Raw genomic sequence first — 15,406 nt, forward strand, 5'->3', positions numbered from 1 at the left:
CGGTACCATACAATGGAACTTCTGGATGGGCTTTGCGTTAGCGCTCGGAAAAAGACCACTTACAAGAAGGTGCGATTGGGTATTGCTGAGCAGTCAAAGGATGAACCGTCATCGAACAAACCAGCTGCTGTATTCCGGTCATCACTACTCGACCGCGTGCGGACTCGCTTAAATGTTGAAGATGGACATGCTCCGAGCAGCGATGCCCTTGAGCCCGAATCTGGACTCACAGATGACGTGTACGATGGAGAGAATTTGGAAGTAAGCTTTGATGTTGGCGACGCAGAAGATGACTGTTTGCCCACCCAGGCAGACGGCAAGCCCGAGCAGATCGAAGTTAACGTGGGTACTGCACCAGAGGAGCCCTTTAGCAGAATAAAGATTCCACTAAAACTATCAGATGGCGGGATCTTTAGTCCTAGTACGCAAGTTGACGACGAAATGGCGATGCAGTTGCAGCCTACGCAGAAACTACCGCCTGAATCACCAGCCCTACAGGCCGTTGACACCCATACAGAGCTCCAAGACGAGCTGGAAACTGGGGTTGCAGTGGACGGGCGTATATCGCTCTCGCAGACTCAAGTAATTGTTTCCGGAACAAATTACGGGCCCACCAGAGTGGATGATGAGGTAGTAGCTACTCAACAAGATTCCATGGGCACGGCGGATGCACAATGTTGGGATACTCAAACTCTTGATTGTGCACTTGCCGATGACTTTCAAGCGACCATACCGGATGCTCAAACACTTGCCACGGCAAGGCACGAAAAGCTGTTTATACATCAGATTGAGGAGGAGATAGCTACCAAGACCCAGAAAGAGCTGCCCATGATGACTCAAGCGAAGGAGGCACCTTATATACCTAAGCAGAAGCTGGTTTTCACGAAGGATAATTTTTTGGATTCGTTTGATGATGATTCTGAGACGGAAATTCATGGAGGATTGGATGGTTCAGACAGACAGGTATCTTACAATGATAGGGAACACACAGAAACTGGTCCACAATCATCGCAACCAGCTACTGGAGAGGGCCAAGATACCCAGGTTCTATATCCCGCCCTTCAGTCTCTTTCCATAACTTCAAAGTCATACCAAGAGGCCAGGCAAATAATATTGGATGAAAGTTCGGAGGATGACACAGACGTGAATCTATCATCTGCTGTATCGAAGGCAGCCGTTTTGGCTATTAAAGCTAGGAATTCAAAGTTTATAACACCACAGAAAATAGATGAGACAAAGTCATCTAAATCAAACGAACTATTTGCTAAGCTCAGAAAAGCCAACAGAGAACAGCTTTTAGAGCAACGAAGAAATGCCATTGAACGCCGAGGAATTAATATGCAGAATTTAGAACAAGAACGTGAACAACTTGGAAATTTGCTCGAACAAGAACTTGAACGCAATAGAAGAATCCGTATACGTGAAAAGAAGATAGAACGCGAGCGCTTAGAAAACGAAAATGTGGAGTTAACTATCTCATCGGATGATGCGAGTTCCGATGAAGACGTGCCTGAAAGTGATGCTGGGAGTATTGCAGATCCCGGAGCATCATCTACAGAAGATGAAGACTCAGGGTTATCTAGCGAAATCGACAGTGATATGGGAGAAGAATCTGATCACAGTGTCGTTACCAAACGAAGAAGTCGCCGCATATTAGTTCAAAGTGATGATGAAGGCACAGAAACCACGGAAAACCGCCAAGCAATTCATTTGGGTGTGTATGGTAATAATATAAAGCCACAGGATACTGGACCTGAAGCTCGCGGGAGTTACCTCACTTCGAGAATAAAGAAATATGACGACTTGTCACCTGTTAAAACAACAACTTCAACGCCTAAAGGCCTGACTGATGGGAGGGCTGAACTAGATCATGAATCCCCAGATGGCCATTCCCTCAATACTAATCTTCAGCAGGGCCTTTCGAAAAGCGAGTCATCGAGCACTAAAGTGTCTGAGGATGAATTGGACCAAGAAACAAGGCGCAAGATTCTTTCGGATCTTCTTGCCCGAAATCGCAAACGAGCAGAGAGGAACAAGCTTCGCCGTAGAGAAATGAAGAAAAAAGGCATCACTAAAATGCTCGAGATGGAAGCCGAGGAATCGGAAGATGAATGGCATGGTATTGGAGGAAGTGATAATGAGCTTTCCGAGGATTATGACTCTGAGGTTGAGAAGATGATAGATGACTACAGTGTACATTCTTCAAACGCTGATCATCTGCGTGCGATACTGGCAAAAAATGAGAGACAGCATGATGAAAATATAGTTAATAAGATATTGCATGATATAAGCACAGGCGGGTTTCGTCGAAGAGGAAAGGGTGCACTTGATCTGGAAATGAGTGAAAATGAAGACCAAGAGTTACAACAGTTTAGACAGAAAAGACGAGAACTTTTGAAACAAAAGATATTGGAAAATGGTGATACTAGCAAGCTCGTATCTAACCCCAAGTCATACGCCTTTTTTCAGACGATGGTGGACGATGTTACTGAAGCATCATTTGGAAATACATTTGATGCCAATATAGATGAAAAAACAGATCCATCTGCTGCAGGTCGGAAAATTGTCATATCAGAACAATTTGTAAAGGAAACCCTGTCATTCTTGTCGAGCAAGAGTGGCGACTCAGAAATCCCTGCAGAAACTAAATCTATTTCATCCAGCACAGTTGAACGTGAAGAAATTCAAGACCTTCATACATTGAAGCAAAATAGTAACATTAAACATTTGAAAGGAAGTCTAGAACTTCCTGCTCAGATGGCTGAACTCAGCAGTGGAGATGAAGGTGATTACGGCTTTTCTTTAGATAGATTTCGCTCTGCGGCAAAAAGTTTTAATAATGGAACTAACGTCGACGATAAGTTTAAAAGTGGCACCAAGGCAGTGCGAATCTTAAAGGCGAATAAGACAATTGGCGGTTCAAAAGCCGCGATTACTTTTATTGGGAGAAAGCGTAGGCTGATTCCACCAAAAAATGATTATAAAGATTCAGAACCAAAGCTTAATTCATCAAAACGAGCTCGCTCTCAGTTGTTTTCGGAGGGAAATAACCGCAGTTTTGATACTTAGGATTCTCGGCTCCATTCTTGGACGATTGACCTTGATTAATGTAATACAAAGTATTCTTTGAATATATATTAAAATACATTATTAGATAGAAGTAAATATCATAAGCTGGAGAGAGGTAAATATGTTTACAGCGAAAGTTTTTAATTGAAACGCAGTTCCGTCTCTAAGGCTTCTTTCAAATATTCATATAGCACCGGAGTCATAGTTACTTTAATCGACGGACCTGAATATGCATCTTCTGAGCAAAAACTATCTTCAGTCACAGTGGAAAACTTACGAGTAGAGTCCTGTGATGCCATATCTTGATTGTGCAAACTTCTAATGTCCGACTTGTCGACAGAAGCAAATGGCTGGGTAGTACAAGGTTCTGATACATTCATGGATTGGTGACTAAAAATCTTCCACCGCCTAAAGAAGTGGGAAATATTGGGTATAAACTGGCCATTCATGAATCTAGCGCTACCTTTCTGCCTATCATCCATGGCGTGACCAGCAAGTGATTTCAAAAATCCATGCGTAACGCTGAGTTTATCCAACCTCGAATTTTCGCCGAAGGACGACTGCACACTACAGTATGTCACAGCTGCAGTAGAGTTGGATGTAGCGGCGGAACTAGTAGTTATTGGATACTGGTCCCTGAAAGGCGGGAAATTCTGCCCCCCAATTGAAAGATCCTGTGTTTTTGGATAGGTTGTATTTCGCTCCTTAGGACTTATTACAGAAGAGAGATCCCCCAAATGCTGTTGGTTTATTGACACCACGGTTTCCTCATCTGAATGATAGCTAATATCAAACAGCTCACTGAGATGACCGTCTAAACTTCGGCGGAATAAACTAGATGAATCATATGAAGTATTGGACGGGATGACTCTTCCAGGTACGAGTTCCGGAGCTCGACTATTCTGCAACTTTCTGCCGTCTCCTGCGATTTCACGGATTCGTGTACCACGTGCACGATCGGTCTCTCCGCGAAGTACCGCCTGGTGGTCCCCTCTGTTCGACACTAACTCTGAACGGCTACTGAAAGCCGAAAGCCGCAATAACTCCAACTGTTTGAGTTCCAAATATTCCAATTGGTGTCCTTGCGGCTCGAGTCCACTGCAGGGAGTACTGCCCATCACAAGACCATCAAGTTCGTCAGATAAGGCATCTAGCATCTCAAATTGTTTTCTGACAGCCTGTAAATTCCATTCTCCCCTACGGAGCATACCCCTTACTGTCCCGCTAATGTGTTCTACCCGCACCCGCAGTGACGTCAGTTGCATGAGCAACGCGTAGAATTCCCAACGACGAGCTTCACACATTGCTCCGTCGCAGATACCTTCTGCAAGTGCTGCTCGAACTGCGCAGCCGCAGATTTCTGCCCGACCCACGCGTTCGCACTCGACCACGCTGGAGCGCAACTGCAGCACCAGCTCGTCAGACCTGGTCTGTAGTGCAAGCACCGTTCGCTGCAACTCATCCATAGCACAGCTAAAAGCCCTACCACCGTAGTCGCTTAATCAGGTATAGTGCAAAGAAAACTCTTGTTCTTGGCTAATAACCTAGAGTCCATGTGTTGACTGTTGACTATTACCGCAAAAGGATTCAAATTTATAAAGCAGGGAAAACTGATGCAGTTCTGTGCACTCTTCAGTTATGCTCTAGCGGAAAAAATTCGGCATATCGATAGTGCATGGCACCGTCTGAAGCATGCGTTCGGTTAGAACGACGGTTACTTTATTGTGGCACGTGACGCGTGAAACGGCGCGCAAGTTGCACAATAATCAGCACGGAGCAAACTAAAATGTATGCCCCGTAGCACACCCAAAGAAGTCATTTGGGGCCGACTCAGATAAGCTTAGCAAAATTCTGCGTATTTTGCTTGAAATTGCCGCCTCTATGGGCAGCACTTCGGCGGGTTATTATTGGCAATGTCCAACAAGCGGACTTACACATCCACTGAGGTACAGTTTGGAGATGAAATGGATGATGACTTCCACCAACACTGTGACTCGTCCCTTGTTCCAACCGGAGTGCAAGTGAAGAAAGGGCACCTTATAAGCGAGGTCCTACAATATATAATATGTGGTATGCGGATGAGATATCAGTTTAGCCGTCAGCAAACAGTTGGTAGCATGGCGTCTTTCTATTGTAAAACGCCCTTGATGCGTCATGTGTTCGCGAGGCAAAATGTGCGTTATACGGCAAACCCAGAAATAATGTTGAAGTACGAATTCTTTCAACCCAGTGGAAGTTTCAAGAGCCGCGGCATTGGGAATTTGATTTGGAAAGAGATGCAGAAGATCCGGCAGAATAGTTCACTGCAGCCACATGTGTTTGCGAGCTCCGGCGGCAATGCAGGGCTTGCAGCAGCAACGGCGTCACGACAACTAGGACTACCTTGCACAGTGGTAGTGCCTGAAACTACTCGACGGCGGATGGTAGAGCGGATACGGTCAACGGGGGCAGATGTGATATCAATGGGAAGTGTATTGAAAGAGAGCGATGACTACTTACGGTCCGAGTTGATGGGGAATGTGAATTTAGAAAAAGTCGCTCCGATATATGCACATCCATTCGACAACCCACTCATCTGGGAAGGGCATGCAACAATGGTAGATGAAGTAGTAGAAGCACTGCATCTCCAAGGCGTGCAATTGGAGAGCGTGAAAGGTATCGTCTGCAGCGTAGGTGGCGGGGGGTTATATAATGGGATTGTATATGGGCTGGAGAAACATGGTTTGGCAGACTCTATCCCTGTTGTAGCAGTGGAAACAGAGGGGTGCGAGGTTTTGCACAGATCTTTGCTGCTGGGCAGGAACGTTTCGATGAATCCTAAAAGCGTTGCTACTTCTTTATGCACATCTTTCGTGACGGATCTTACTCTGAGTTACGCCCAAAAATACAGGACAAAATCTGTTGTGCTTGACCAGCTCGCTGTAGTACAGACATGTTTAAATTTTGCGGAAGAGAGCAATATTGTAACCGAACCAGCGTGTGGCGCAGCTCTTCATCTAGGATATCATCCTGAAATACTTGAGCGTGAGTTAGGTCCTTTAACACCGCAGGATGTTGTTATAGTAATTGCCTGTGGCGGGTCCACGATGAATCTCGCGGATCTTAAAGAAAGTGAAGACCAACTTCAGCCGAAAATTAAGGACTTCCATACACCGATTGGTACCCAGCATGAAACCATAATTCTCACATCTTAAAATGAAAGGTCTGACTTTACCATGTGATTCAAAAATGCGAATTCTGTGGATCGAACACAGGACCTCCAGATTTCCGACCGAAGTTTTCTTCAGTCTGGCGCTCTCCCAACTGAGCTAAATCCGCTTTTGAATCTGGTAAGCTTTTCCCTGATAAGTACTTTCGCTATTGTATACAACTGTTGTAAGTATTAATGATCTACCGACGACAGCTCATAACATATATTTTCAACATTCTACCTTAAAAAGGGTATTTTAAATTGATTAATAATAATAATAATAATAATAATAATAATAATAATATGTTTTTATAAGGTCGCTATTTATGAGGTTAGTATTATGGATCTCAGTAGCGAAAATCTTATCCACTAGTTGAGAAACGGCATAAAAACGGTTTGGTGCGTAGAGACTCCACCCAATATTTTGAGCTTCAGAGAACTATGCGAAGAAACTCGATGACATAAATACTGGACTACAGTTCACAATATACGCTCACATAAATGATAACCTATCTAGTGATGTCCAGAGGTAACATATACGAAAGGGTCGCATTAGATCACTCTTTTAGGTTCATAATATACCAATTATCAATCCTTACAAAAGATTGCTTCTGTAATGAATTCTATATCCAAATTTAATCATACATTTCCATTTAATTAACGAGTTGTTCACTGCTTGTATTTTAAAATTTAACCAATCTTACCAAAAAACGAATGATTTGGCGAGTTTTCTTGTTTGGTCCATTCAACACACATTCATCTCAATCATTTTCTCATGCCATGCGTATAGGCAGGTCCGAATAATTAAAGACTGGCTTCAATCAAATTAGGAAAAACACTCACGGTGGGGGTCGAACCCACAATCTTCTGATTAGAAGTCAGACGCGTTGCCATTACGCCACGCGAGCAATTATAATTTTGAGGATCCACTATTAATATAATATTGAGCAGAGTTGATCATTCCGTGATTATGGGCGTGTTTGGACTAAAATGTTACCAATTCTTGTAGATTCAGAGACCGGGATATTAAATATAAATTATTAAATTTAATACTCTATATATATATAGCCTGATATTCAATATTTATATACAATAATATATAATGTTGTTTATATTAGGTGGAATGGATTGTTAATGGGCTAGCATAACTATAGAGGGAGGTGTACCCTACACCATTAATAATGTGTTAAGTTATTTCTTAAAAATATCAGGACAGTTGTTTCTTGAGTTGAGTAAGAAGTTCTCTTAAATCGAAATTGCAAAGGAACCGCTAGTTTAGTAGAACTTAGAAGGGAAAATTCCGCTAAAGTTCAGTTGAAAAGACATAGCACTATAACCTGAGTAAATACTCAGTGAAGAACTGGTCCGCTGAAATGTTGAATCAACTAAATGAGAAGAACTCATAATATCTTATTTATCATATTTGAGGTTTGATAGCCTTCCTGAATGTGAACTGCAGCAAGATTTTAATATAACAGGTTGAGAAACGTTTTTGAGTTTAAAAGCTGCCGAGCAATAAAACCATGGAGTTTAAAGCAACCCTGCCTTAAAAAAATTAAATTAAATTATTAATAATGTAATTTCAAAAACAAAGATGACCATATAGTGGAATTTAATCTTGTTAGAAAATCAGAGATACTTGGACGTAAGTAATTATTTATTAGGAATCTATTACATTAAAATGCCTAAAATTTAGAAACTTAGAATTTTAATTCTCGTTCCCTTTGCTCTAGCTTGCTATTTATCACCTATACTGGTTTTTAATTCAGCTGGAATAGCTTGTAGATGCTTTGGTGGGGTTTTACGCAAATATTGTTAATGTGAGGTAATTTTTTGTTTTGGAGCTTTTTTTTCATATGTAATACTGAAATATTGGTGAATGACAGTGAATTTCCTAATTTCATACATTTAATAAATGGAGTTGGTATAATAAAATTAATAAAAATTTATTAAAGCCTGGGCTGCTCCACTGCTCGAAGAGATTAAAAGTGTATTTTGTTGTCATTAAAGTTATGCTCCGATTTAGAGCCACGGCAGTAATTTCTACTCAATTTCAGAAATTTAATAACCCATATATGTGTATTTGGGTCCCATTTATGAATGATATTACTCGTGCGAGGTCACTAACGTAGATCAACAATAGCATCCAACTTCTGAGTTCATAGTTGAAGGTTAGGACTGCAGTTTGTAGCGTTAAAGGGACACTACTTATACAATTGGGCACAGAGCTAATTATATATTTTGATGTTTGCAAGTCCTCTCAAATATTTTTTTACTTATTTACTCTAAATGTGACATGAGGTACGTCACAACAATCACCATAGAACTTCAGCTTATGAAACTTTGGGTGGAAACAGGAAATTCGACAGGAGATAGACTAAATATCCCTTTCTTATTCATCCATTTCACTTCCCAATTTTTCATATCTGCGTCACCATGGCCTATCACTGAGATGCTTTTGAAGTTATAATGTAATTTCGCTTCATTACCGCATTCTCAGAAGATCATCTGGATAATTATTAGATGCACTGTAAGCTATATAAATATTTGGACCGAACATGTATTTATTAAATTGCGAAGTTATGCGGTGTTAATTAGTAGGCAAAATATTTTTAAAAATTTCCTTAATTCTCACCACTGATATATACTGCGCATTGATACCCAATACAACATATTTATTACCTTAATTAACTCTAACGGCGGAGGATATTATTGAAAATCATCTAAAAAATGCGACTTACTCTTTTGGAGCACAGTCTAACTAGTATCTACCAATAGGTGATATTGATTTTATGTTAAACTGGAGTTTATTTATTTATTTATTTATTTATTTATTTTTGGCGCATCTTAGATACACGATTACTATTACTAAAGAAACCGATACAACCAATTTTACCCACTTGCGCTGAACTATTAAACTGTGTTATGCTTCAGCAGCAATCCTTTTCAGAGCTGTTGCGAGCCACTGTTTCTGACTTTATCTGCCGCCTCTATCCTCTCTATACTGTTGTCGTTACTATGAGATAATCCTCTATACTCACAAGAGCAACTGAAAACAATACTTATAATGTATTTAGCGAAAAGGAGTTGAACAAAAGTGGTTTCACTTATAATACTGAAATGGATGGGTTACTCCGGTTAACTTGCAACTTGCCTATTACGCTTTGTTGTCTCCTCTAAACCGTAACATTTACACCCTTGCATTACGAAACATATATGCAAACCGGTTATGGCGACGGAATCTAATTTCTGATCTTTTGAGTTTTACTGAATGTTGATATAGGATGTACTCAGCTCGACAGATTTCAGTATATATTCAAAGATACATAGCTCTATTAGTTTTTTTCAAAATTAAATAAAAAAGGAAATAAATTATAAGATGGGGCGATAGCATATGATCAATCAATAAGTTGCCATGATCTACTCGGAGCTCTCAATCAAAATTCAACAATCAAAAGGATTCACTATGATGCGCAGAGCGAAGATCATGAAATTAAAGATTGAAGTGATTTCTTATGATCCACGCAGGCAAGTGAATCTTACATTGTACATTGCCTGATAGTAAATAAATATGTGCCTATAGGCACTTCGATACAACTCCGCTCTAAATGTTTTTCTTTCCATAGTGGAATAGAAAGCCGCAGATAGAGTAGAAGATTTTGTTGCGGAAGGATTAAATATTGGTATTAATAAGTTAATGGATGAGATTGTATTTGTATTTGGGTCGAACCAATTACCGGATGACTTTAACCCAGAAGCGGGTAGTGTTCTGAAACGAGAAATTAAGCCATCAAAATGTGCGAGAATGATTGTAGAATTGCTGTCGAATCATTGTTTTCTATTGACAGGGGCGACAGATAAGGGGACAATTGATGTATTCCAGCAGGAAGTGGGGGAAAGATTTTTTAACGAAGTTGTCAAGAACATCAAAAAGAACATTATATCTACCGAAGGGGCAATTTTTTTGATATGCGATTTGAACTACTATTATGATTTTATCGCGAACAATTTAAGGCAAAAACAAATTGTTCCCTTGTTTGCAGGGCTAAAAGCGGTAGGGCAAATATTTTTGGTGTCAAACAAAGATTCTAAAGAACTAGGCAAAATGATATGCGATGTAGGGAAGTTCCAGGGAATTTTCACGCAGGAGGAGATATACGAATTTGTTCAAAGAAGAGCTGATTGGTCACGTGTGAGGAAGGACGTCGAAAGAGTGATGTATGGATTAGCTGTTAGTGATTGTATAATTATGTAGTACCATGGATGGCATCATTTAGGTCTAAATTCTCGTGAAACTTGTGGAGCTCAGAAAGGAGCCGTTGGTCGTTGCCGTCACGTTCACAATTGAGGATTGCGTTGAGGGTTGCCACGTTGTCGGGGCGGGCCAAATAAGCGTTGGAATCGGGGAATTTGGATAAAATATCTTTACCAACAATCTTCCTGCCTCTGATATGGTTGAGGGATTGGAATTCGGCGGTGGGGCCGGAGTAACGAACTTTACAGGGAACTAAAAACATCTTCAATCCTTGAAAAACGACCACATAACATTTTCACTTTTTTTTTCTGCTGCCGCCTTTTTATCACGCGGGGCTGGGGGTGCAGGGAGCGTGCGATGACGCGGAATGCTTCGGCGTCGGTGAGGGCAGCAGCAGGGGAGTGGTTGTGCTTGTGCCAGTTTTGCTCGAACTCGGCGAGAAGTTGGAAGTATTTTTGAAACTGGTCGGGTGAATGCTTCCATATGGCACTGACGATCTTGGATGAGGAGTTATGGAAAATTGTCCTCATGATGATAAACTTGTTTCTTGGTCTGCTTGGCTTCTTTGAACCTTCTACAAACTCATACTTTGGACAGCCAGCAGGCTTAAGAAAGTTGGACGAGTAGGTAGAAGTTCTCTTGGGTAACTGTAGGTTAATAGTTCTGGTCATGGTTGGTTGTGGTAGGAAGAAAGCAGCACGCTCCTTTTTCTTTTTTTTTTTTAAGGGAGACGAACTGAATCGAACCAATCTTTCCTCGCTCCCCACAACTCAAATGTCAAGTATTGAAGAAACAGCTCAAGCAATCCAGGCGATTTGCAGTGTTCTGCTAGGTGAAGTATGTGTGACGAGTCTCATTGTAATCCCAGCCTCTGCCTTACTAACAGGAGATAAACAGCGAAGAAGAACAGTGTTACCCAAGGAAACAAAGGAGTTCCTGGAAAGTGTGTTTGAAAGGAAGCGTTGTCCCAACGCCAAAGAAAGACGGGCAATTGCAGAGAAATGCGGGTTAACACCTATACAGATAAGAATATGGTTCACAAATAAGCGAATGCGTTCCAAGACGCGAGGTGCGCGCTTTTAAAAGGACAGCTGAAAATTTTCTCTGCTTACCTTCTACCTCACACCCCACCGCCACCATGTCTATCGAAAACCTCAAGTCGTTCGACCCCTTTGCTGACACCGGCGACGACGAAGCCTCCTCCTCCAACTACATCCACATCCGTATCCAGCAGAGAAACGGCAGAAAAACGTTGACCACCGTGCAGGGCATCCCCGAGGAGTACGACCTCAAGCGCATCTTGAAGGTCTTGCGGAAGGACTTTGGCTGCAACGGCAACATGGTCAAGGACGACGAGATGGGCGAGATCATCCAGTTGCAGGGCGACCAGAGAGCCAAGGTCTGCGAGTTCCTGATCACGCAGCTGGCGATCCCCAAGAAGAACATCAAGATCCACGGGTTCTAGGCGCTATGTACTTTGTGTAACTCAATACATATCCTCCTCCTCCTCCTCCTCCTCCTCCTCCTCCTCCACGTCCCTCTGCGCCTCCGCATAGTACCTCACACAGTACGGGAACAGCTCCTCGCTGAACAGCCTGGCCAGCTCGTCGCCGTTGGCAAACTCCTCGCCCGGCCGCTCGCCTGTCCACCGGAACCACGCAAAGAACGTCCCGTCGTAGCGCTTCGGCCACTCCATCTCCACCGCCGCGCTCCGCACTTCCCCGTCCTCCCCCACCGTGAACTGCTTCCTCACGCTCTGCGCCCGCAGCCTGCCCTCCACCTCCCCGAACTCCACCGTGATCGCAAAGTCCCACGCCCCGGCCCCCGCCCACTCCACCTCCACCCGCCGGATCGCCTCCACGTACCGCCAGTCCGCCGCCCGCACGTAGTTCGCGAACTCCCCGTGCTGCGTCAGCACGATCCCCCAGAACCCCGCGATCCCCTCGATCGCCTTGCTGCGCCGCGCGTACACCGGCCCCAGCCGCCGCTGCCGCTCCACCTCCAGCGCCCGCTCCTCCCGCTCCCGCTCCCGCTCGCACTCCGCAAGCGCCTCCAGCGCGCGCGCCCTGCTCCCGTTAGTCCCCTGCCCGCCATTTAGCGCGGGCCCGCGCCCTTACGTGGTTTACGGATGCAGCGTCCGCTTCGCGGCGCTGGCTTTGGTGTGTGGGTGGCTGCCGCCGGTGTTTCGGGATGCACAGACGTCCCGTGCCGCCCCTGCGCCAGCTCCCGCTCCCGCGGTGTACGGAGGTCTGCGCTAACCGAGCCCACTTGCCTGCCGCCGAGCCCAGCCCGTATGTACGGCGGTAGCAGCTTCAACGGTGGCTTACCGAAGCGCGGTGCACCCCCACCCCACGAAGCACGGGCGCTCACGGGCGCTGCAGAGTGCGGACTGTAGGCCGGGTCGCATCGATGCGGTGGAACCCACGGCATGCGGTAACAGCTCCTGCTGTGATATGCACGTTGGACGGACTAGTAGCATAAATGCTACTTCTACAGGACATTCGCCTGATTTACCGCATAGAATGGAGCCGAGGGCAGATGCGAAGAACAAGAAGGCTAGGCGGCGACTTGGGCTTTCCTATGTAGCGCCGCATACCCCAATGGAAGACCTATCGGTAACCGGTAAGGCTAGCAAAACGAAAACAAGACCGAATACGGTAATAGCGGTACCTTAGTGCAGGAACGGGCCGCAGAACACGGCGGAGTTACAAGTCTCATTCCGGTACAAGCAGTCCGTCCAAGCTTATTCAGACGTGACACTGCTTGGAGCACAATAGACATTGCGCGTGAGTCTGACTTTACAGTCCTCACAAGCTGCTATTAAAGCTCCAGTAGCCGTCGGATCGTATCCCATTGTGCGAAGAACGCCGCCGCGTGCGCCAGCCCAACAAACACCATCCGCGCGCGGATCGTATGCCAGCCACAGTCTCCGCCGAAGAGAGATGCTGACGCCGCAAAAGAATTGGTCTGGCGGCCGGGTGCGCCCTGCCACGTTGGAAGTGCAGATCACGTGATGCTCCCTGGTGCCAGAAAAATCTGTAACGTTCTAGCGTCAGCGTCAGCGCTCTTGTCCCGCGCAGTGGGGGGAGCGTCCAGCCGTATAAATACGCACAGCCCATCACAAGAGAGGCATCCGTCTTTGTGAGATCGCCAACCAGAGGATACCAGATAAGAGAACTATACCAGAGAGCAAAATGTCTTTTAACTCGCCATTTTTTGACTTCTTCGACGCCATCAACAACGAGGTCGCCAACTACAACAGGCTACTTGGTCGCGGGCACAGCTCCTCTGCGGTGACCAAGCACGGCAAGAAGGACACCACGGACTGGCTCACGAATGCCAGGATCATTCCGCCCGTGGATGTCTTGGAACAGGAAAAGGACTACGAGGTGCACGTCAGTGTGCCGGGCATCGTGGACCAGGACAAGATCAGCATCGAGTTTCACAGCGACCGCGGAGAGCTAGTTATATCGGGCGAGGTGCCGACAAAGGAGACCGAGGAGAACAAGGACGGCTGGCGCGTGCGTGAGCGTGCCACTGGCAGCTTCCGACGTGTGGTCGGCTTGCCGGACAAGCCTGGCGTGGACGCAGAGCACATCACTGCGAACTACGAGCATGGGGTGCTCACGTTGCGCGTGCCAAAGCTGGAGCCTCGCGAGAACCAGGCAGTCCGCAAGATCCAGGTCGGGCGTGGCAGCGCCAAGTAATCTGCGTCGCTTTGGTTGTTTTAGTATGGAATAGCATGGATAGGTATATATTAAAGAAACATTGACTGTTTTTACACAAGGATGTATGGCGTAGAACGTGCATAATTGTCCCAATGTCGCTGCGCTTACCGGGCCTAGTGCGTACCGTATGGCACAGTAAATGATGGCTATGAGCTACCTTGATGCTATCCGCAAACGCAAGTAGGTACCAAGATTGCGTTCCTGGCTGCTGCAGATGGCGCGGATCGCCCTGTATATGGACGCACCTGGATCCAAGGTTTATAAAATAAGTACGAGTGGGCGCCCCCCTAGCACACGCCTAAAGAGTCGTCAGGCACGTGGTTTGCACCGGTTGTGTTGGTCGGTTTCGCGGCGTGCGTTCTTCAAGGTTGGTTTCGTGGTCTAGTCGGTTATGGCATCTGCTTAACACGCAGAACGTCCCCAGTTCGATCCTGGGCGAAATCAATTTTTTGCACCCGCGGTTAAATATCGCGCTGACTATCATCACTATCTACGATATGACTGGGTTTTTGCAGTTGGTCAGCACATTCGCAGCCTAATGTGAAGATGAGAGAGCTACATTGCTAGAAACATTTCCGGGGCTCAATACAGAGCTTAAGCCTTTTGCAATATATTTATATTGACATAGTTGAAGGCATGAGAAAGCTGGTGCTCTTTTAATCGTAGTGGACAAGCCCCCGTTGCATACTCTCTTCGAGAAACTTAAATTCTCAGTTATATTTGGTGCTGCGGGCGCAGCAACAACTGGATATCGTGGTAAACTCTCACCAACCCTCTACGCTGCGACTGATTCGATAATTGAAGTTATCATAACCACAAGAAATATGCGGTGTTTATATGCCATTGAGTTTAAAATAGACGTCTCCATAGTTCATATCCTGCCCTTACGCCTGATCGCGCAATTGTGAATCTTCATGCGTATAGAGTAAAATAGCCTATTGGACACACTCCTAATGGTTTCATTCCTTGATTATCCTTGTCCAGAAACTGCATATCCTCCATTGTTCCGCCTGTAAACCATTACACCTGCACACCGCATTCGTACTAAGAAAAGGATACCAACTATCAATGAATGTTGCTAATCCTCATCATTGCCCGACAAGGGGTATTTAAGATATGGTATCTCTTAAGAACCAATGGCAGCAGGAGTGACTGTAGGGACCG

At 44.9% G+C, this 15,406-nt stretch overlaps 8 protein-coding genes, 3 non-coding genes and 1 pseudogene across 11 annotated transcripts, besides 1 other annotated feature; 6 read left to right on the forward strand and 6 right to left on the reverse strand.

Moving 5' to 3' along the window:
• Nucleotides 1–12: 12 nt before the first annotated feature.
• On the forward strand, nt 13–3,069 carry MRC1 (chromatin-modulating protein MRC1; the record flags this gene model as incomplete). The annotated part of the gene is made up of 1 exon (NM_212430.1): nt 13–3,069. The coding sequence occupies one exon, from the start codon at nt 13–15 to the stop codon at nt 3,067–3,069; it is 3,057 nt and encodes a 1,018-aa protein (NP_986294.1).
• A 140-nt stretch (nt 3,070–3,209) lies between these two features.
• Nucleotides 3,210–4,535, reverse strand: AGOS_AFR746C (AFR746Cp; the record flags this gene model as incomplete). The annotated part of the gene is made up of 1 exon (NM_212431.1): nt 3,210–4,535. One exon carries the CDS (start codon nt 4,533–4,535, stop codon nt 3,210–3,212), a length of 1,326 nt encoding a protein of 441 aa, NP_986295.1.
• A 447-nt stretch (nt 4,536–4,982) lies between these two features.
• On the forward strand, nt 4,983–6,263 carry CHA1 (L-serine/L-threonine ammonia-lyase CHA1; the record flags this gene model as incomplete). Its single annotated transcript, NM_212432.2, has 1 exon — nt 4,983–6,263. The coding sequence occupies one exon, from the start codon at nt 4,983–4,985 to the stop codon at nt 6,261–6,263; it is 1,281 nt and encodes a 426-aa protein (NP_986296.1).
• Nucleotides 6,264–6,298: 35 nt separating this feature from the next.
• Nucleotides 6,299–6,387, reverse strand: AGOS_t0171. The gene is given in 2 exon segments: nt 6,299–6,334; nt 6,349–6,387. It is a non-coding gene; the product is annotated as a tRNA-Phe (tRNA).
• Nucleotides 6,388–7,095: 708 nt separating this feature from the next.
• On the reverse strand, nt 7,096–7,167 carry AGOS_t0172. Its single transcript has one exon. It is a non-coding gene; the product is annotated as a tRNA-Arg (tRNA).
• Nucleotides 7,168–9,956: 2,789 nt separating this feature from the next.
• Nucleotides 9,957–10,514, forward strand: AGOS_AFR748W (AFR748Wp; the record flags this gene model as incomplete). Its single annotated transcript, NM_001355344.1, has 1 exon — nt 9,957–10,514. The coding sequence occupies one exon, from the start codon at nt 9,957–9,959 to the stop codon at nt 10,512–10,514; it is 558 nt and encodes a 185-aa protein (NP_001342285.1).
• On the reverse strand, nt 10,507–10,776 carry AGOS_AFR749C (AFR749Cp; the record flags this gene model as incomplete). Its single annotated transcript, NM_001355345.1, has 1 exon — nt 10,507–10,776. One exon carries the CDS (start codon nt 10,774–10,776, stop codon nt 10,507–10,509), a length of 270 nt encoding a protein of 89 aa, NP_001342286.1.
• AGOS_AFR750C (AFR750Cp) lies at nt 10,757–11,185 on the reverse strand (the record flags this gene model as incomplete). The annotated part of the gene is made up of 1 exon (NM_001355346.1): nt 10,757–11,185. The coding sequence occupies one exon, from the start codon at nt 11,183–11,185 to the stop codon at nt 10,757–10,759; it is 429 nt and encodes a 142-aa protein (NP_001342287.1).
• A 103-nt stretch (nt 11,186–11,288) lies between these two features.
• On the forward strand, nt 11,289–11,597 carry AGOS_AFR751W (homeobox domain-containing protein; the record flags this gene model as incomplete). The annotated part of the gene is made up of 1 exon (NM_001355347.1): nt 11,289–11,597. One exon carries the CDS (start codon nt 11,289–11,291, stop codon nt 11,595–11,597), a length of 309 nt encoding a protein of 102 aa, NP_001342288.1.
• Nucleotides 11,598–11,652: 55 nt separating this feature from the next.
• AGOS_AFR752W (AFR752Wp) lies at nt 11,653–11,979 on the forward strand (the record flags this gene model as incomplete). The annotated part of the gene is made up of 1 exon (NM_001355348.1): nt 11,653–11,979. One exon carries the CDS (start codon nt 11,653–11,655, stop codon nt 11,977–11,979), a length of 327 nt encoding a protein of 108 aa, NP_001342289.1.
• A 21-nt stretch (nt 11,980–12,000) lies between these two features.
• AGOS_AFR753C lies at nt 12,001–13,033 on the reverse strand (annotated as a pseudogene).
• Nucleotides 12,001–13,033: a sequence feature (Syntenic homolog of Saccharomyces cerevisiae YNL246W (VPS75); 1-intron; AFR753Cp).
• Nucleotides 13,034–14,612: 1,579 nt separating this feature from the next.
• Nucleotides 14,613–14,686, forward strand: AGOS_t9173. Its single transcript has one exon. It is a non-coding gene; the product is annotated as a tRNA-Val (tRNA).
• Nucleotides 14,687–15,406: the final 720 nt, after the last annotated feature.

This window comes from Eremothecium gossypii, chromosome VI (genome assembly GCF_000091025.4).
Source record: "Eremothecium gossypii ATCC 10895 chromosome VI, complete sequence".
NCBI classification, from domain to species: domain Eukaryota; kingdom Fungi; phylum Ascomycota; class Saccharomycetes; order Saccharomycetales; family Saccharomycetaceae; genus Eremothecium; species Eremothecium gossypii.